Source organism: Gymnogyps californianus, chromosome 23, assembly GCF_018139145.2.
Source record: "Gymnogyps californianus isolate 813 chromosome 23, ASM1813914v2, whole genome shotgun sequence".
Lineage (NCBI taxonomy): Eukaryota > Metazoa > Chordata > Aves > Accipitriformes > Cathartidae > Gymnogyps > Gymnogyps californianus.
Window position 1 is genome coordinate 597,620 of NC_059493.1, and position 21,872 is coordinate 619,491.

Sequence of the window (21,872 nt, forward strand, 5' to 3'; positions counted from 1 at the left end):
TACCATGAAAATGAAGTTCACTAAGTATATGTATCACTTTCTCATGAAACTGTTAAGGCTGGACAGTTTTAAAATTATTTTGAGTCTTTCCTGGCGCCTAGTGAACTATTACTGATTTATGCAGGGATTACAGAGTAAAAATGCCAAATGGGTTGGGACTGCATGGGTGAAATGTCACTTCTGGCAGTGACTTCACTCCATATGCCTACTCAAACGTGAAAGAGAAATGCTCTGTTACAAGGGCGAGACGCACATGTAAAATGTCAAAAGGGCAATATTCTCTCATTCACAAGTCAGATGCAAGTCAACAGTCTCAGCAAGTTATATAAGGTTACAGCATAGGTGTCTGATGAGAGCATAGGAGAACAACTATGAGACATGAGAGACTCCAAGTACGTGACTGTGAACCAGGGTGTCCTCATTTTGGCTGGGATAGAGTTAACTTTCCTCTTAGTAGCTGGTACAGTGCTGCGTTTTGGATTTAGTGTGAGAATAATGTTGATAACACGCTCATGTTTTAGTTGTTGCTAAGTAGCACTTAAGTATTTTTCAGTTTCTCATGCTCCGCCAGCAGGCAGGTATACAAGAAGCTGGGAGGGAGCACAGCCAGGACAGCTGACCCCGACTAGCCAAAGGAATATTCCATACTATAGAACTTCACACCCAGTACATAAACAGGGGGGAGTTGGCCGGGAGGGGCAGATCGCAGCTCTGGCATCGGTCAGCAGGTAGTGAGCAATTGCATTGTGCATCACTTTTTTTTTTCCTTTCTTCCCCACCTCTTTTTTTGTTATATTCCTTTTCATTACAATTATTGTTATTATATTTCATTATTATTATTATTGTTAGCATTATATTTTACTTTAGTTATTAAACCGTTCTTATCTCAACCCATGAGTTTTACCTTCTTTCCCGATTCTCCTCCCCATCCCACTGGGAGCAGGAGTGAGGGAGCAGCTGCATGGTGCTTCGCTGCTGGCTGGGGTTAAACCACGACATAGGGGCATTTACAGCAGCCTGAAATTGTTGCAGGATAAATTCCAAAATGGTAGTGCTAAATACTCTGACTCACACTTGGATCTTTCTCATAAAAATCCTCCTTTGAAGTAGATGAAATTTGTGACTGATTCAATATTAGAGGGATTGTCTCCAAGAGAATAATTGTTCACAATAATTATTACTACAAAAGAATTTATCATCATAACAATATTCATTCTCTCAAAAACATATCAGCAGTAGTTTTGTCAAATCTGAGCAACAACGAGCACGAGTCACTGAAATTGTGTAATTTTATACAGGGGTAGCAAAGTGTTTACATTACATTTTTCTGTACAAAAACGATTGTGCCTACCATTGTACTATTAGCCCTGTATTCAGAGGCATGAGATCTACTATGAGGATGCTCATAGTATTTCTGCTGTGTTCCGAGTACAGAGCTGTACCGTGCACCCATCTTCCAACTTCACAATAGGTGCACATGGATGTTGCATGGATCTGCTCCATGTCTGAAATCAAATGCTCAGGGTGAAGAGTTCGCTCTCTTTTAAACAAAATATTTCAGACCACCTTTTTCCAAGGAGTTTACTGAACTGGGGCTGGACATATTCTAAAACCCACTGCGTTTAAATTATCTTCTTACCTGTGCAAAGTATACTGCTGAGGTTAAGAGCAATTTCTATAAATTGATGATCTGATGTAAGCTCATTAACAAAAAATTCTTCTGCATGTGGAAATACTCTTCAGCTAGACCCCACTTCAGAAAAGTGCTGAGCATGTACACAGTTAAACAGGAAGTCAAAATTATTTTAAGACAGCAAATAGCTTGGTGCAAGATAAGCAGTCACGACATTAAAGTGTTGTGAATTTCAAATGTTTATTTCAGATTGTGATCGCTTCTCTTCTTGGAGTTTTCCTGGCTCCAGCTCTTGCTAACAGGGTAAGTATACAGCTACATGCAGTTATACACTGCTGCCATAAGAACTAGTGGCCTTTAGCTAGAGCCTCTGAAAAATATGTTTCTGAAAGTGAAACTGTATTTTAAAGTCTGATACTTAGCAGGAAACTGCATTTTTTTTTTAATACCAAATAAAATATTTCAGTGTTTGATATATCAAGGGAAAAAGACAGTTGCTAGATAGGAAATCAACAAAGTCTGTCTTGAGATTAGCATGAACACTGTGAAAATAACTCTATGGAGAGAAACAAATATTAGCACGAAGGATCTGACCACAATATACAGTGAAATACTGCAGATAACCCTCTGCCTGCAAGTTCCTGCTGGGGAAAGAACAAAAAGGAATTATTTTACTTCTCTTAGAAATTCTTCTTGTAAGTTTGACTCTAAACATCCAGTTTAGTGTTTAACTTCAAAGTAAGTTCTCCTGTGTTCAAATGAAACAATGGCTTTTCCACCTAGTCTTATAGGCATTCTGTAGGGGGGGGGGAATAGAGCAGTAACGTTAAAGCTTGTCTATCTTCATAAGCTGCATGCATCAGACACATGAAAACCGGGGCTAGATAAAGCCTGAATGTAAGGTTTGACACAACAGTACTAATGGCTTCCCAGCCTCCCCTCTAAGGCCAGAAATTATCTCCCCTTTAATCTGATCTCTAAGAGCAATAATTTCCCAAAACGTGGTTACTAGAGCTATTGTTTTATTGAGTGAAAGATTACTGGGAATCCACAAACCTAAACCTTTACCTCCTTTAATCTTTTTCAAAAATCAGAACGGCAAGAAAAACTTTAAGGGGCACCACAGTGAAAACTCCCACCACTCTGACACTGGAGTCAGCATTGACTCAAAGGAGGCCTGGAAATCCGTCTGGGACGTCAAGACTGTAAGTGGCTGCCACCATGGCTCAAAAAAGTGGAAAATAACCAAAAGGCTTCAACAAAAATTGACAAGATTTTAGAGGAGATGCTTAAAAACACTCTCATTTGTTAAATATTTCATTGTTTCTGCTGTACTGTATGCTGCACCGATGTTGTCAGCAGTGAATTCCTTCACGTGACTTAAGCAGTATAACCTACCGTACACATGGCATTACTGGAGAAGGCAATTTACCTTTTACCAAAGTCCCTTGTCAGCCTCCATGACACATTTACCTAGACAATATAATTCAAAAAACAATATTTTCCTTCCCTATGATTATTTGTACTGTATAAAGCCTTTTCTTAATCAGTGCTTCTCTGGCAATCCACTTATCTTTCACTGTATATTGTTTGGAACAAAATGCTTTTTTTTTTTTTTTTAATAGGGCTATGTTGCCACCAAGGTATTTTCAAAAAACACCTGTATCATTGCTAAAATGGACAAGAGGTTTTTGCTTGACAAACAGTTTCCTGCACCACCTCAAGGACACAAGGTAGGCTGGTGAATGGGAGTGGTGCGAGAGCTAATCAATTGCCTACCCACAAAGAGGAGAAAAGGCTCCAAGAACTGAAGACAAGTTTCTCAGCAGGGCCGAGCCACTCTAAAAGTTCAGTCGTTCAAAAGTTGCATTGCACTTAAATAACCCCTGCTCCATTATCAAAGATGCATGTAGAGATTCAGAACTCCATTTTCAGGTTTTCTAAACGCTGTTTTCTGGGTTTGTTTCTTTGATGCTTACGGACCTAGTCCTCACCAACTTCCGCCCAGAGAGAATCACTTCATTATCTCAAGAAACAGACTCCAAAGCTTGCACCGATACGGAAAACACATTCAAGCACTGTGCAGAGGAACTCCCTCTTACCTTGCTTACCCAGCTGCTGGTGAGTGTACTAGTAACAGTGTTTGGTATACCAAAATAAAGATTAACAAGATTACAAATAAGGATGAAAAAGATTTAAGTGAAGATGAGCAAGTTCATTATTGAAATCCTGTGGTTTGCTATGACTTTCTATAAATCTATGAATGCACACATAAGGAAAAGCAGCAGGTCTGTCGCTCTTCTGCATACAACCTGGAGACCAGCTGTTTTCAGGAAGGTTTTGGGCTCTAGCTGTTGACACAAACCTGAATTTTTTAGGCAGCTTCATGCATATAAAACACCTAGCTACCACGGGTCCCACCACAGCACGATTTTGAGATTCAAAACCCAATTTGCAGCTTAGATTTGTCAAAAAAGACTGCACTAACAGTTGCTTGTAGTATAAATTTAGAAAGATGCAACTCAATTTTTAAGGGACATTTCCGACATTAAGTTGGAAAAATTTCAGCTACGTTGTTCTCCTATTTTCTCAGTCCAAATCTAATCAGTTTTTCCTTTTCTTTCAGGATCAAACTTTGGAATCTTTACAGTGATTCCTTGCCACAGACTCGGGTTGCACACAAAATGAAACTGAGCAACTTGACACAAAAACCAAGTATTCCAAAACCTCCCTAACTGAATGATCACCTCTTTCAATAAGTATTTACATCACCACAGAAAGTCAGCTGAGGCAAGTTGAAAAATATTATTGTTGCCACCTAAAATAACAGACACACATCCACAGACTTGCACATATATGTAATATTTCAGCTTGACCTGCCTATTGTAAAACGATTTTCAGCAGCAATGTTGTATTTGGGCCATATATTTTGGTGGGCCTTATGTTTACATGGTAACACACAGTACATTTTGGAAGGTACAAAGGCTCTTACTTATTTTGTCTACTGCAAGGCTTTTTTTGGTTTTTTTGTTAAACCCTAGGCTATCTCTGGTCTTAAGTTTGATGTGAATTTTCAGAAGTAATTAGTACACGTCAGAATTACTAGAAAACATTTACTTTCACTGCAAATGGTTTCTTATCTGCTAATTATCAGACTGGCAGGTCAAAATTTGCAGAAGTACAATCCTCATGTTTATGAATTACTTACAGCAGGAAATAATTTTCAGTGATATGCAGGCAAGGATACAAATTACAAAATAATTTTATTTCAACACTTAATCATTCCACACCTAATTCCAAAAACATATATAAAGTGGACCGTTCATTCTACCTGCACTAGCATCAGCTCTGCAGTCAAGATGAAGTTCACTGTGAGTATGCATGCTTTTTTCCCTTGTAAACTAAAACTTTGATTCAAACCCATTGCCTTTCTCTCTCAGAAGTGCCTATGCCTGTCTAGAGCAAAAAGGTGTTCTCTGGGGAGATTTTTCTCCTTCAGAGTGAGCAACTCGGGCCCTATTAACCTAATCAGAGGAAGAGGTAAGGATTTTTTTAAAGGCTTAACTTTACATTATTCAATCTACAGGAAGCCTAGCCCACGTCCATTTTTGTCAACACTTTTGCAAAACTGCAGCAATGCACTAATGGATCAACCACTTTCTTGTAATGCCTAAGCAGAAGAAATTTACATTCCTTCTCCTCATTCTCGTAAAATATCTGTATATGACTATACAGGTCTCGGAAGCACCTTCAGATTCTGCTCTTAAAAAAGCAACCTACTATGTGTCTAGTTTGCATTATTCTACGGTAGAGCAAGGATGACTCACTTTAGGTGACTATTGTTATTCCAGTATGAAAGCAAAAAAGGATCCAAGGAATACACTTAGACACCGGATTAGGAAAAATGCACTATGATTCTCATGACCAGATTTGTCAGCCAGACCTGCAGTTACACTTTTGTTCTCGTTTTTCATTTCAGATTGTGACTACCGTCCTCCTTGGACTCTTGCTGACTCCAGCCCTTGCTGCTTACGTGAGTATAGTGACCAAGACACACATACATTGCTGCTGCTGCTGCTTCTATATTCCCTGCTTCTTGAGTTTTCCTTGCTGCTTTCCCCTTCCCTTTGCAGGAAAGGAATCTAAAACTTCTTGCACACATAAAACTCTAAAACCACCAGATGACAGTTGTAAGATACAGAAATTATTCACTGAATCTATTAAAAGAATTCTTAGGGCTACTCCAGAATGCCACAGCCTTAATTCTTTGTCATTTTGACAATACTGGGGTCACTAAAGGCGCTCCCTGTGGGCCAGCATTTATTCTATCATAGCAGTGATTTTCTAAAGCTTTGGAGAGATAACTGACTAACTTGAAAGTCTAAAAGTGTTGTTTCATTTTGTTTTCTAGATGCAGAATGAGCAAGTAAACCAGCAAACTGACGTTGCTGGAGGCTACCAAATTCTGAGCACCAATAGGGAGTTGCACGTGGCAACTGTTGAGGTAAAGACCACCCATGGGTCATGGAAAACCATTTGGAACTATGATAAGGTGAGCAGCAAGGAGCATGCTTTTTCAGAAAATGTACAAGGAGACTAGCTCCCATAAAGCTAACCAAAATACAGGACTTGTTTCTCTATTCGTAACATTCTAAGTCTAAGTTTTGGGGTAAAAGCTATCTGCATTTATTACTTCAATAGAGATTTTATTCCAATCTTAATTACTGAAAAACTGAATCCCTAATTGTCAATAACTTTATTTTACAGCACTTTATTGCAACCAGAGTGCTGCCTGAGAGAGTTTGCTTCATTTCCATGATGAACAACGCGGAGATGCTGGACTTTGAAGAACCTCCCATGCTGGCTGAAGAGAGCAAGGTAAGATTAAAAAGGAGTAGTTACTTGTAAAGTTGTACAGTAATGCAAAGTTAACTGATGTCAGAGACATTGCCATTTTCAGAAGCTTTTAAACCAACAGTTACTTTGAAAGCCATTTAGATCAGACCATTGACTCTGAAGTTGTATCAATTTCAATGACATTTTACATTAACGTAATTTAAAACCTTTGAAAAGTTAGAATACTCTGTTTCAGATGCTTGCAGTGGAGGCTTTTCATGTTTTTTCAGTGTTGTAGATCACAGATTATTTTTATAATGTTTTAAAAGATTATTTAGATTGACTGCTTTTTAATACTGTTTTATGTTTAGAGATGCTATTGTTCAGACCTCCATTTTCCTTTAGAGCATAAGAGAGCACCTCCATATTCAACAGCCTTTCCTCCATATTAATTGTATGAGTCAGAACAGGAGTCCTGTGGCTGCAGCTGGATAATGAGCTACAAACCAGCAGGAAGCCTAGGTCGTAAGAGAAAATACAGGCATCCAGACAACAAAGCACTCAAGTAGGAAAATATACTTGAAATTCATTTGAAACAAAGCACTCTGGAGCAGTTCAGAAAAAACTGTCCCACTAAAACTCTCAGCATTCTCAAAGAGGTCATAAGCACTACTTGCAAATAATTTTAGCGTAAATGCATCTGCCAAGTGTTGCTACTGCCCTCTTTCGTTCCCGTTTTAGAAGGCTGAATGAATAGACTTCTCCTTCCATGCTTCCAAGTTAACACCTGAGTACTTCTAGGGTGAGAGGTTAGTGACGGAGGAAATACTTTTGTAGGAGGTCTGTGTTAAAATACTGACTGCACTACCCTTTTCTTGTTCAGCTGTTTAACTGAGTTTCCAGTTCTCTTTAGCCTCCCTCCGCCTTGACTCCCTTAGAAAGATCGGCCATAGGAGCTGTCTGCAATGCTTGCTAATGGTCCCATACACACACAGTGGATTAAAAGACTGTACTAAGTACAGTTTTGAGTAAAACACCAAGCACTGAGTCGTCATTCCAGAAACGGGAATATGCATAGCGTTAATGGATCAAGGCACTGATCTTGCTGAATGATGTTATTTGACATTTAGAACATGAAAGGTCAAAGACGGCCTGCAAAGGAGATCACATTAGTCACCATGAGACCTGTCCATGACCTCAGGTCTTACGGACCCGCCGTCTTCACTATGTGCAGAGGACTCAAAACCTACATGGCTTATGAAGTTAAAGGTGAGTGCAAGCAAATGAATTATGTCTGTAACTAACCAGGCATTTTTTCTCCTTGGGGAAATAATACACAAATGCTGCTGTTCCAACTAGAGATGGACACAAATCAAGAACCTCAGGAGCTGCAGAAAGGGTTCAGTATCTCTGCAGTTCAGGATTGGAACAGTGTTGAGTCAGAACCTCCATAAATCGTCTGATCCAAACCTTTACTACTCCTTTTAGTAAAGTTTCAGGTGGCTTAAGTTTTGGCCCAGAATTTTGCAGATTGACCTCGTGTGTAATGCCAAGGTAAAGAAAAAGGGTGGTCCTAAGAACCGCTGTCCTTCAGTTCAGAGATTACTGATAAGTTTACCGAGGAATCCCACCAAACACTTGTGTTTCACAATACTAAGCCAAGCTGCTTCATTCCCTGTAGGTTTTTCAGAGGTGAAATGATCACATTACCTACAAGCTTAATGATCTACACTTCACAGGATTCTCCGACAACATCAAAGCCTGACAGGGCCTGTTAACTAGCACTAGCATAACCGTATAATGCACAGTAACATGTACTAACAGTATAGAGTGCAATAGTGCCCCGCTGTACTGGAAAACCAAAAGAATATTAAATAGCATGTCTTTGTGATCATTCATTTCTGAGTTAAAGATCCACTTGTGTTTGGTGACGAGAGAAGAATCTTTCACTCATACATGTAAAATATTTCTATTGCAGCAGTTATTAAAAACATTGCTCGCTCAGAGCAATAAGAATACGCTGTTGTAGAATGCCAGCTATTGCTATGGAGACTAGTATAAATCGACTGTCTTGCTGTGGGTGCCATAATCATATTTTGATCACTTGCAATAGAATTTCTTGTATTGTGGGGAAAAAAAGTCTTTTAAAATATATATAAAGGAACTAAGTCTTACTCAGAGGAGTTAATCCTGAAGCACCCGCAAAGTACTCTGAGCCTTACTGCAAGCTGATTGTCTGCAAACCCTGCCATGAGAAAGATGCTCTACAGATCAGGCACGGGATGTTGCATTCTGAGATAGCAGCATTTCCACCTACTCGCTCCTTGCTTTGATAATTGCTTCGGTACTTGAGATGGCTCAATTTGACTAAAAATGCCAGTGCAATGTGCAATGTGCCAGGTATTAAGGGCTGCCAATGAATGCACAGATCACTTAACACCATCTTAGGTATTACCTCATGGTATTTTTTTTTTCTCTTCTTGTTTTTAAAGGACGTCAATATATAGGCAATCAAGAATCATGCATTAGACTTAATGTCCTGCAACTTTTGGGCCTTAACTACTGTCACGGCAATACCAACGCCTAAAAATCTTGCCTTTCTTGAACCAAGTACGGATGCTCGATAGCTGCTGTACAAAGCCAACCCCGATGTTGTTCTTCCCCGGCATCTCCTCTTTCGAGAGTTTCCTTCTTGATGATTCGAATGCTGAAACAGATCAATTGGTGACCATATCTTTCAATTAAAGACCTCTAGCATGGATTAACTCTGGCTAGTTTCTCATTACTGTACCCTTTATCATCTATGAACGCATCCAGAGAAATATTTTGATTGCACCTCTTCTACCCCTTCTGAGCCCTTCGAACGCTTTTTTAAAAGCCTGCTGTTAACATAGGGCACACCCATAGAGGTGGGCGAGCCTCACACCAGGTACATTACAAATAAGGCATACAGAATTAAGACCTTCCTTTCCCTTTTCACGGAAAGATGCCTCACATTAAAAATCTTGATTCATGTGGCATGAAAGGTAGAAAGAAAGGAGGACGCAACAAATTTGCCTTTTTTAGGAGAAGAGGACTCTAATTTGTAGTGTTTACAGAGTTGTTCTGTTCCTAAAAGAGAGTCGTCCTTTTTTTCCAGTGCATAGCGAGGACTGGCTAGAGGCACCACATTGAACACTCAGGTGGATGAAGCTTTGCTTCAAAGATGCATACGCAATATAAACACAATTACGGATCCACATAAGACGGTGCGAGATTCCCAGCTGTCTCCTCCCACACGCCTCTAACTCAGCCTTGAAGATGCAAAAAAAGCAGGCTTAGTTTTCCTTAATGCTGCAATGGCACCGTAAAGGCAGGTGAAAGATTCATTCCATTTATGCTGCCAGGGACACGTAGAAAGGGTCTGCACTTTCCTGATAGCTAGTCCCGGATTCTCTGTACGTCCAAGCTTCCAGTAGTATAAATTTGGCATGAATCAAGCTAGGAATACGGTAATGTTGCTGCTGAATTAATGAGGGCATTTGACAAAGTGTTTGTGTCAGATTTGTCAGCTCTAGGCTACAGACAAACAATCCCCTATCTACTTTGACCCAGCACGAAGCTTGCGGGTTCAAAGTTAACCTTTTTTTTGGAACAAGTGGGGGCTGGAAGGATGCATTTATCTCGGACTGTTGTCACCTAACAACAATTTTCCCCTCCCAGTCCTGCAGTGGACACTTGAACGCAAATTTCTTATATGGTCAAGCTAATGTCATAGAGAAGAATCAAAACTTTAGAGAGTAAGAAGCCAATCCCAAGTATTTGAAAGTAGAGAAGTTTAGAGGGGAATTTAAGTACACTTTAAAAAAAAAAAAAAAAAAGAGTAGGGCCATTCAACACTAAAGCTTTAGTAAGGCAAGGTCCCTATTGCTCAAAACTTTAAAATCAAGATTGAGTAGTTCCTCTGTTCTAACAAAAATGGCAGGATGCCCTGGGTGACTACATGTGACTACAAGTCTGTATTTAAGAATACCAGCCATGCAACATCCCTCAGTTTCTGTTACCCTCTCACTGACCCCCAGAGGCTTTATTCTGTAGCAGTTTGAAACGATACGAGTTCCCTTCGGCACATCTCGGGCAAAAGCATCTGAATCATCTGGATTAGCACACATCAGTCCTAGCAGAGGAGAGAGACAGACAGTAGTTTGTTGCTGCTACTCTCCTTCCTTTTTGGTACTACACAAGTTCTTTTAATTCCTTCACACACCATCAGTTCTCATTTTGCTCAGGCTGAGGCTAAATATGACAGGAAGAGGTAAGAATCAAAGTTTTAGGAGAGCTTTTAGCTTATTTGTACTCATGATACAGTATCCTAACAAAATCTTGCAGCTCTTGTCATGCCCTACTTTGCCTTCTTATTGGCATTTCTCTATTTCACTACATTGTTCTCTTATTTTCTCAGTCCAAATCTAATCAGTTCTGCCTTTTCTTTCAGGATTAAACTTTTTACAGCAAGATATTTCATGCTTGAAAGTTAACATTAAAGAACTGCCTGTCCATTACTGTGATTAATTATTCCTGACAAAGTTTTGAGGAAGAAAATTCATAGAACTGTGTACCCAAAACAAGATTTCTCCTTGATAGTCTCCTCTTGATCACATTTTCAATCATTTATCTGTCTCTTCTTCTGCTCTCTGTGGAGGCTGTTTTGTCTCAGTAAAGTTTATCATCAACCTACATTGGTCTGCGCTGTGTTTTTACAAATCCTTTAAAAAAGTGGAAGCAATTCCAAAGACAAGTTGCTAAACTAGTGTTCTTGTAAAATCCCTATTTTGTCATTTAAACCTTATCCCGTACAATTTCCCAGTGAGATTTTACATGCTGCCTTAAGCAATTATTCTTCACTACTAAAAGCAAATTTTGCTATACCTACTGCATTAACCATATTAAAGATAATATGGTCTGAAGTCCAGATTTATAGAAATAAGCGTATGTGTAATACTTAGTATGTTAATAAGAAGTTAAAACCAAAATATCTCAATGTTTTATTTTAAAAATAAGCACTGCAATGCAATATGACCAATTACAAATAGACCTATTGCTCTGATCAACCCAGAAATCAAGCTGTGAATAATGGAATTAATAAATGTATTAAATGCAGTTTGGAGTTGAATACAGATGTTACTTAATGTTTTATAAGAGTTTAACACGGGAAGCAAAAAAGCATACCCTAACCAATTAATAGTTGGAAACTTGAAAGAGTCAAATTATAGTTAGGCCAAAACTAAGGCAAAATGGCTGGGACTAGTTTCTTCATCTAAAATGATCACTTCAGTAACTCAGTCTGGAAAATACCAGATCTTCACCTTCCCTCCTTGCTGAGAGGCCCTTTCATTGGCGTTTGAAAGGAGTTACTCTAAGAGACGCTTCACCCGTTCAGGAACAGTCAAGTGTTACTTTAAATAAAGGATGCAGCAGCCTGTTCTGCTCAGGAAAATGTTTTGGGGGCCTTTAATAGTTAACTGACATTAAAACCAAAGCAAAACTGCACCCAAAAATATTTTAGCACCCTCAAAGAAAAGCAACCATATGGTTGCAGTATTTAAACAAAGTTCCTGTCTGACTTGCCTGGGGTTTCTGGAGAGAATCTCCTCTCCTTTTCCAACTTTACACTGCATTTTCCCTGAGATAAAACAGGCACAGCCCTCTTCACTTATCCTATCATGTGTCACTGGGAAATGTCTTTCTGGGGGCCTTCGAGCCCTTGAAGACTATGGGCCAGACTCTGTAACAGATGACAATTTAAAGTCCCCTGAGGCAGCAGGGATCTGACCTGAGCAGGGTCTATGGTGCAGCACATCACACAGCCCCAGCTGTCACGGCCCTGCATGCAAAGAGGGCAGCATTTCCTTGCAGGGAAATAGGGATACCCTCTACCAAGCTTGAACCAGAGACTCCGTAGTTCCCTTGGCAGCAAATACCAGGGCACAGATGCTTCTGGCAAGGGACGATGCCTGCTCCAATACAGTCTCGTTTAAGGCCAAAATTGCAACCAGAGGGCACAAAACATTTACAACAAGGTCCGGCTTCTCACAAAACTACTTTAACTTCATGCACAGAGATTCCTATTTTTACTACAATATTACACATTGTAATGCTTAATACATCTCCAACCTTTTTGTATTCCATGAAAAGCTTAAATTAACCATGTGTCCTACAGTAACATTTCAAACTTTACAGAAAACACAGAACTACTACTGAACCAATGAAGCAAAGTATTTGCTTTTTCCAGACCCTAGGAATTTAATTGCAACGTTACATTCTGGGAGGTTTCTTGCTCTAATTGGGATGTCAGTACATGTCACAATGTTCATTATTCAAATTTAAATTTATTCAGGTTTAGACTGATGGGGAAGAGAACAAGACCCAGAAACAAATTGCTAAGTAGACATGACAGCAAAGTCTCTTCAGGTTCACTGGAGTCATCCATACTGTGACTCTCAAAATGTCCATGTAAGTACAGAGAGATATAGATATTCTTAACAGCACAGAAAATCGGAGTTGCTTACCTTACAAGAAAAGATCCTTCTCAACAAGGACGAAGCCTGAGCTTTATCACTAAACGCAATGTCCATGATCTACAATGATCCCTTCGGTAACTCGGGCTGTCTGGAAAATACCAATCTTCACCTTCCCCAATTTAATTAAAACTGTAATTTAAGTTCTGAGGGCAACCCATCAGCATGCTACATCAGCATTACAAAGTGACGGGATTTTATCCTAAGTCCTAGTGCTCTGTTTTATCCCACAGCAGGCATATGAAGATTCAACTGCATTTACATTTAAAAACACACTTGAAAAACTCTATTGACAGAAAAAAGTTCAAAAGAGTGACTCAAGCATAGTTAAAACACCATAATATAACCTAATAAATGTATTTGAATACCCTCATGTATTTTAAGACAAATTCAGGATGCTGAACCCGATTTGTGAGGGATTTTTTGGTTTTTTAAACACAAAAATAGATATTCTCATTTGAGACACCACCAGCAGGTCTAACACCAGTCTTTCAGGAAAAAATACTTCAACAACTGTAAATTAATAAAGCCGGAATGGCATAAGTGTGCCAGGGCTGCTTCTTGCCAAGGTCGCTGAGGCACAGCAGCCCCGGCCCTCACCGCCACCGCCTCAGCAGGGTTTTCCCGCCGTTTTTCCCAACCGTCATTCTTCTCCCCGTCACGCGCCCAGTGGCGCCTCAGAGCCCTCCGGCCCGCCGCCGCCTCAGGTCTGCTTCTCTGCCCTCCGCCTCGGTTCTCCCGCACCTCAGCAAAAGCAAGCTCTTTTGTTCCTTCAGCAAAGGGTTAATTCCTGCCGAGCTGCGAAGGGAGTTTCCTCCACGTTTCTCTTCGGGTTTTTTTTTTCTCTCCCCAGCGGCGCCACAAGCGGGCGACGGTGAGTGCGGTCTGCTCTCAGAGCCCGCGCACAAACCTACCGTTTTTTTCACACAAATCCATAGAAGCGCTGCTGCTTGTAAAGAACCAAGAATATAACCACCATTTGGCATAACGGTATGTATCAAAAATGGCCCTTTGGACTTGCAGACTCGACTCAGTGAAAATGAGACCAGAATGTAATTTAATATTGCACTTGCAGCACTGGTTAGAAGTTATTTTTATATATTAAACCCCCCCTTTTTAAAATAACATGCTGGATTCCAATTGAAAAGTAATATTGGAATCTTTACAGTGATTCCTTGCCACAGACTCGGGTTGCACACAAAATGAAACTGAGCAACTTGACACAAAAACCAAGTATTCCAAAACCTCCCTAACTGAATGATCACCTCTTTCAATAAGTATTTACATCACCACAGAAAGTCAGCTGAGGCAAGTTGAAAAATATTATTGTTGCCACCTAAAATAACAGACACACATCCACAGACTTGCACGTATATGTAATATTTCAGCTTGACCTGCCTATTGTAAAACGATTTTCAGCAGCAATGTTGTATTTGGGCCATATATTTTGGTGGGCCTTATGTTTACATGGTAACACACAGTACATTTTGGAAGGTACAAAGGCTCTTACTTATTTTGTCTACTGCAAGGCTTTTTTTGGTTTTTTTTGTTAAACCCTAGGCTATCTCTGGTCTTAAGTTTGATGTGAATTTTCAGAAGTAATTAGTACACGTCAGAATTACTAGAAAACATTTACTTTCACTGCAAATGGTTTCTTATCTGCTAATTATCAGACTGGCAGGTCAAAATTTGCAGAAGTACAATCCTCATGTTTATGAATTACTTACAGCAGGAAATAATTTTCAGTGATATGCAGGCAAGGATACAAATTACAAAATAATTTTGTTTCAACACTTAATCATTCCACACCTAATTCCAAAAACATATATAAAGTGGACCGTTCATTCTACCTGCACTAGCATCAGCTCTGCAGTCAAGATGAAGTTCACTGTGAGTATGCATGCTTTTTTCCCTTGTAAACTAAAACTTTGATTCAAACCCATTGCCTTTCTCTCTCAGAAGTGCCTATGCCTGTCTAGAGCAAAAAGGTGTTCTCTGGGGAGATTTTTCTCCTTCAGAGTGAGCAACTCGGGCCCTATTAACCTAATCAGAGGAAGAGGTAAGGATTTTTTTAAAGGCTTAACTTTACATTATTCAATCTACAGGAAGCCTAGCCCACGTCCATTTTTGTCAACACTTTTGCAAAACTGCAGCAATGCACTAATGGATCAACCACTTTCTTGTAATGCCTAAGCAGAAGAAATTTACATTCCTTCTCCTCATTCTCGTAAAATATCTGTATATGACTATACAGGTCTCGGAAGCACCTTCAGATTCTGCTCTTAAAAAAGCAACCTACTATGTGTCTAGTTTGCATTATTCTACGGTAGAGCAAGGATGACTCACTTTAGGTGACTATTGTTATTCCAGTATGAAAGCAAAAAAGGATCCAAGGAATACACTTAGACACCGGATTAGGAAAAATGCACTATGATTCTCATGACCAGATTTGTCAGCCAGACCCGCAGTTACACTTTTGTTCTCGTTTTTCATTTCAGATTGTGACTACCGTCCTCCTTGGACTCTTGCTGACTCCAGCCCTTGCTGCTTACGTGAGTATAGTGACCAAGACACACATACATTGCTGCTGCTGCTGCTTCTATATTCCCTGCTTCTTGAGTTTTCCTTGCTGCTTTCCCCTTCCCTTTGCAGGAAAGGAATCTAAAACTTCTTGCACACATAAAACTCTAAAACCACCAGATGACAGTTGTAAGATACAGAAATTATTCACTGAATCTATTAAAAGAATTCTTAGGGCTACTCCAGAATGCCACAGCCTTAATTCTTTGTCATTTTGACAATACTGGGGTCACTAAAGGCGCTCCCTGTGGGCCAGCATTTATTCTATCATAGCAGTGATTTTCTAAAGCTTTGGAGAGATAACTGACTAACTTGAAAGTCTAAAAGTGTTGTTTCATTTTGTTTTCTAGATGCAGAATGAGCAAGTAAACCAGCAAACTGCCGTTGCTGCAGGCAACCAAATTCTGAGCACCAATAGGGAGTTGCACGTGGCAACTGTCGAGCAAAAGACCACCCATGGGTCATGGAAAACCATTTGGAACTATGATAAGGTGAGCAGCAAGGAGCATGCTTTTTCAGAAAATGTACAAAGAGACTAGCTCCCATAAAGCTAACCAAAATACAGGACTTGTTTCTCTATTCTTAACATTCTAAGTCTAAGTTTTGGGGTAAAAGCTATCTGCATTTATTACTTCAATAGAGATTTTATTCCAATCTTAATTACTGAAAAACTGAATCCCTAATTGTCAATAACTTTATTTTACAGCACTTTATTGTAACCAGAGTGCTGCCTGAGAAAGTTTGCTTCATTTCCATGATGAACAAAGCGGAGATGCTGGACTTTGAAGAACTTCCCATGCTGGCTGAAGAGAGCAAGGTAAGATTAAAAAGGAGTAGTTACTTGTAAAGTTGTACAGTAATGCAAAGTTAACTGATGTCAGAGACATTGCCATTTTCAGAAGCTTTTAAACCAACAGTTACTTTGAAAGCCATTTAGATCAGACCATTGACTCTGAAGTTGTATCAATTTCAATGACATTTTACATTAACGTAATTTAAAACCTTTGAAAAGTTAGAATACTCTGTTTCAGATGCTTGCAGTGGAGGCTTTTCATGTTTTTTCAGTGTTGTAGATCACAGATTATTTTTATAATGTTTTAAAAGATTATTTAGATTGACTGCTTTTTAATACTGTTTTATGTTTACAGATTTTAGATTTCTGGCATGGCACTCTTCATAATATCACATTCTTTGCAGGCTAAAAAGAATCATTTTTTTAGGCCGCTCTTGTTGAGGAAGAACAAATAATGCAGTAATGAGGAAAAAAGTTTAAATAAGATTTCAAGCTTTTAAAACTTTTTCAAAAGAACTAAGCACCATATTAGCATGAGTTCAGCCCACAGAATTAGCACAGACATTTTAAAAATTATCTCAACATTCAGCATACTAACCTTTTGTAGACGCTGGCTTCTCTTGAAGTCTGAGAACTGAGTCCTTCTAAAAATCCTGGCTTTAAAGGGCATGAAGGCCTGTTGGGGAACAAAAAGGGGAGAGTTACCTAAGGACAGGCTTGAGCAAAAACATTCACCTCACCTCTAGTTAGTTCCAGGCTTGCTTTGTACTAAGGTGTATCTCTGTGCCCCCTGAAGCTTATCTCAACTCCTTGCTTACCAGCAAGAAGGAAGCATATTGGAGTGGGCTTTCACGAACCCTTTGATAAAATTCCACCGTAATTTTGAAAGCTTACATCAATCCCAGTCATCCCTGCTAAGTGTGTCTTTACCCTGGAGTTCATCAAGCTGTTTCTTAACTGCACTTTTTCTTTCTTGAGAGGATGAGATTTTCACAAGGGGTAGGATTTTGTTTTTCTGAACAGTAATGTGGCTTGGGAATATGCCATGGGGATGGTTTTTCAAAAGAAAACAAGTGGGTGCGTCATTCCCCCCTTCCATCTCCTTCCCTAGCTATGTTTTCTCTGAGGAAGTTTAGGTCTGCAGGTTGCTAAGAAACAGTTTATATTAGGAAACCTTCAATGGCACTAATTATTTTTGGATAGCAATATCTAAAAATAGTTCTGAGTCATTTCAGAACAAAATTGCATTTTTCATTTCGGAACATTGCTTTGCAGATGCTATTGTTCAGACCTCCATTTTCCTTTAGAGCATAAGAGAGCACCTCCATATTCAACAGCCTTTCCTCCATATTAATTGTATGAGTCAGAACAGGAGTCCTGTGGCTGCAGCTGGATAATGAGCTACAAACCAGCAGGAAGCCTAGGTCGTAAGAGAAAATACAGGCATCCAGACACTATCCAGACAACAAAGCACTCAAGTAGGAAAATATACTTGAAATTCATTTGAAACAAAGCACTCTGGAGCAGTTCAGAAAAAACTGTCCCACTAAAACTCTCAGCATTCTCAAAGAGGTCATAAGCACTACTTGCAAATAATTTTAGCGTAAATGCATCTGCCAAGCGTTGCTACTGCCCTCTTTCGTTCCCGTTTTAGAAGGCTGAATGAATAGACTTCTCCTTCCATGCTTCCAAGTTAACACCTGAGTACTTCTAGGGTGAGGGGTTAGTGACGGAGGAAATACTTTTGTAGGAGGTCTGTGTTAAAATACTGACTGCACTACCCTTTTCTTGTTCAGCTGTTTAACTGAGTTTCCAGTTCTCTTTAGCCTCCCTCCGCCTTGACTCCCTTAGAAAGATCGGCCATAGGAGCTGTCTGCAATGCTTGCTAATGGTCCCATACACACACAGTGGATTAAAAGACTGTACTAAGTACAGTTTTGAGTAAAACACCAAGCACTGAGTCGTCATTCCAGAAACGGGAATATGCATAGCGTTAATGGATCAAGGCACTGATCTTGCTGAATGATGTTATTTGGCATTTAGAACATGAAAGGTCAAAGACGGCCTGCAAAGGAGATCACGTTAGTCACCATGAGACCTGTCCGTGACCTCAGGTCTTACGGACCCGCTGTCTTCACTATGTGCAGAGGACTCAAAACCTACATGGCTTATGAAGTTAACGGTGAGTGCAAGCAAATGAATTGTGTCTGTAACTAACCAGGCATTTTTTCTCCTTGGGGAAATAATACACAAATGCTGCTGTTCCAACTAGAGATGGACACAAATCAAGAACCTCAGGAGCTGCAGAAAGGGTTCAGTATCTCTGCAGTTCAGGATTGGAACAGTGTTGAGTCAGAACCTCCATAAATCGTCTGATCCAAACCTTTACTACTCCTTTTAGTAAAGTTTCAGGTGGCTTAAGTTTTGGCCCAGAATTTTGCAGATTGACCTCATCTGTAATGCCAAGGTAAAGAAAAAGGGTGGTCCTAAGAACCGCTGTCCTTCAGTTCAGAGATTACTGATAAGTTTACCGAGGAATCCCACCAAACACTTGTGTTTCACAATACTAAGCCAAGCTGCTTCATTCCCTGTAGGTTTTTCAGAGGTGAAATGATCACATTACCTACAAGCTTAATGATCTACACTTCACAGGATTCTCCGACAACATCAAAGCCTGACAGGGCCTGTTAACTAGCACTAGCATAACCGTATAATGCACAGTAACATGTACTAACAGTATAGAGTGCAATAGTGCCCCGCTGTACTGGAAAACCAAAAGAATATTAAATAGCATGTCTTTGTGATCATTCATTTCTGAGTTAAAGATCCACTTGTGTTTGGTGACGAGAGAAGAATCTTTCACTCATACATGTAAAATATTTCTATTGCAGCAGTTATTAAAAACATTGCTCGCTCAGAGCAATAAGAATACGCTGTTGTAGAATGCCAGCTATTGCTATGGAGACTAGTATAAATCGACTGTCTTGCTGTGGGTGCCATAATCATATTTTGATCACTTGCAATAGAATTTCTTGTATTGTGGGGAAAAAAAGTCTTTTAAAATATATATAAAGGAACTAAGTCTTACTCAGAGGAGTTAATCCTGAAGCACCCGCAAAGTACTCTGAGCCTTACTGCAAGCTGATTGTCTGCAAACCCTGCCATGAGAAAGATGCTCTACAGATCAGGCACGGGATGTTGCATTCTGAGATAGCAGCATTTCCACCTACTCGCTCCTTGCTTCGATAATTGCTTCGATACTTGAGATGGCTCAATTTGACTAAAAATGCCAGTGCAATGTGCAATGTGCCAGGTATTAAGGGCTGCCAATGAATGCACAGATCACTTAACACCATCTTAGGTATTACCTCATGGTATTTTTTTTTTTTCTCTTCTTGTTTTTAAAGGACGTCAATATATAGGCAATCAAGAATCATGCATTAGACTTAAAGTCCTGCAAGTTTTGGGCCTTAACTACTGTCGCGGCAATACCAACGCCTAAAAATCTTGCCTTTCTTGAACCAAGTACGGATGCTCGATAGCTGCTGTACAAAGCCAACCCCGATGTTGTTCTTCCCCGGCATCTCCTCTTTCGAGAGTTTCCTTCTTGATGATTCGAATGCTGAAACAGATCAATTGGTGACCATATCTTTCAATTAAAGACCTCTAGCATGGATTAACTCTGGCTAGTTTCTCATTACTGTACCCTTTATCATCTATGAACGCATCCAGAGAAATATTTTGATTGCACCTCTTCTACCCCTTCTGAGCCCTTCGAACGCTTTTTTAAAAGCCTGCTGTTAACATAGGGCACACCCATAGAGGTGAGCGAGCCTCACACCAGGTACATTACAAATAAGGCATACAGAATTAAGACCTTCCTTTCCCTTTTCACGGAAAGATGCCTCACATTAAAAATCTTGATTCATGTGGCATGAAAGGTAGAAAGAAAGGAGGACGCAACAAATTTGCCTTTTTTAGGAGAAGAGGACTCTAATTTGTAGTGTTTACAGAGTTGTTCTGTTCCTAAAAGAGAGTCGTCCTTTTTTTCCAGTGCATAGCGAGGACTGGCTAGAGGCACCACATTGAACACTCAGGTGGATGAAGCTTTGCTTCAAAGATGCATACGCAATATAAACACAATTACGGATCCACATAAGACGGTGCGAGATTCCCAGCTGTCTCCTCCCACACGCCTCTAACTCAGCCTTGAAGATGCAAAAAAAGCAGGCTTAGTTTTCCTTAATGCTGCAATGGCACCGTAAAGGCAGGTGAAAGATTCATTCCATTTATGCTGCCAGGGACACGTAGAAAGGGTCTGCACTTTCCTGATAGCTAGTCCCGGATTCTCTGTACGTCCAAGCTTCCAGTAGTATAAATTTGGCATGAATCAAGCTAGGAATACGGTAATGTTGCTGCTGAATTAATGAGGGCATTTGACAAAGTGTTTGTGTCAGATTTGTCAGCTCTAGGCTACAGACAAACAATCCCCTATCTACTTTGACCCAGCACGAAGCTTGCGGGTTCAAAGTTAACCTTTTTTTTGGAACAAGTGGGGGCTGGAAGGATGCATTTATCTCGGACTGTTGTCACCTAACAACAATTTTCCCCTCCCAGTCCTGCAGTGGACACTTGAACGCAAATTTCTTATATGGTCAAGCTAATGTCATAGAGAAGAATCAAAACTTTAGAGAGTAAGAAGCCAATCCCAAGTATTTGAAAGTAGAGAAGTTTAGAGGGGAATTTAAGTACACTTTAAAAAAAAAAAAAAAAAAGAGTAGGGCCATTCAACACTAAAGCTTTAGTAAGGCAAGGTCCCGATTGCTCAAAACTTTAAAATCAAGATTGAGTATTTCCTCTGTTCTAACAAAAATGGCAGGATGCCCTGGGTGACTACATGTCTGTATTTAAGAATACCAGCCATGCAACATCCCTCAGTTTCTGTTACCCTCTCACTGACCCCCAGAGGCTTTATTCTGTAGCAGTTTGAAACGATACGAGTTCCCTTCGGCACATCTCGGGCAAAAGCATCTGAATCATCTGGATTAGCACTCATCAGTCCTAGCAGAGGAGAGAGACAGACAGTAGTTTGTTGCTGCTACTCTCCTTCCTTTTTGGTACTACACAAGTTCTTTTAATTCCTTCACACACCATCAGTTCTCATTTTGCTCAGGCTGAGGCTAAATATGACAGGAAGAGGTAAGAATCAAAGTTTTAGGAGAGCTTTTAGCTTATTTGTAGTCATGATACAGTATTCTAACAAAATCTTGCAGCTCTTGTCATGCCCTACTTTGCCTTCTTATTGGCATTTCTCTATTTCACTCCCTTTCCAGTAGGGACTGGAAAGCAACTTTTTAGTACCACTGTGTGTGTTTTTGTGTTTTAATGCCAAACGTACACGAGGGAAAGAAAAGGAAGCTTCAGCCACCTAACAAACGAAAGACACTCCTCAGCAGCAACAAAAATACACCTG

At 39.9% G+C, this 21,872-nt stretch overlaps 3 protein-coding genes across 3 annotated transcripts in view; all 3 read left to right on the forward strand.

The window, feature by feature from the left end:
* CDS2 (CDP-diacylglycerol synthase 2) overlaps window positions 1-21,872 on the forward strand; it is a 161,575-nt gene that overhangs the window by 92,007 nt on the left and 47,696 nt on the right. The gene's annotated exons all lie outside the window — the stretch shown is intronic.
* On the forward strand, window positions 5,538-8,234 carry LOC127025228 (gastrokine-1-like). The gene is made up of 5 exons (XM_050910090.1): window positions 5,538-5,666; window positions 6,045-6,185; window positions 6,401-6,511; window positions 7,600-7,738; window positions 8,209-8,234. Exons 1-5 carry the CDS (start codon window positions 5,538-5,540, stop codon window positions 8,232-8,234), a joined length of 546 nt encoding a protein of 181 aa, XP_050766047.1.
* On the forward strand, window positions 14,905-19,901 carry GKN1 (gastrokine 1). The gene is made up of 6 exons (XM_050910091.1): window positions 14,905-14,916; window positions 15,525-15,578; window positions 15,957-16,097; window positions 16,313-16,423; window positions 18,443-18,581; window positions 19,807-19,901. Exons 1-6 carry the CDS (start codon window positions 14,905-14,907, stop codon window positions 19,899-19,901), a joined length of 552 nt encoding a protein of 183 aa, XP_050766048.1.

Bases quoted from the DNA above. Each gene is read 5' to 3' on its own strand.
- LOC127025228 (XM_050910090.1), top strand. From the start codon at position 5,538: ATGCACTATGATTCTCATGACCAGATTTGTCAGCCAGACCTGCAGTTA. The intron at 6,512-7,599 runs GTAAGATTAAAA...TTTGACATTTAG, and splicing joins TGCTGGCTGAAGAGAGCAAG to AACATGAAAGGTCAAAGACG. The intron at 7,739-8,208 runs GTGAGTGCAAGC...TACACTTCACAG, and splicing joins CATGGCTTATGAAGTTAAAG to GATTCTCCGACAACATCAAA.
- GKN1 (XM_050910091.1), top strand. The intron at 16,424-18,442 runs GTAAGATTAAAA...TTTGGCATTTAG, and splicing joins TGCTGGCTGAAGAGAGCAAG to AACATGAAAGGTCAAAGACG. The intron at 18,582-19,806 runs GTGAGTGCAAGC...TTGTTTTTAAAG, and splicing joins CATGGCTTATGAAGTTAACG to GACGTCAATATATAGGCAAT.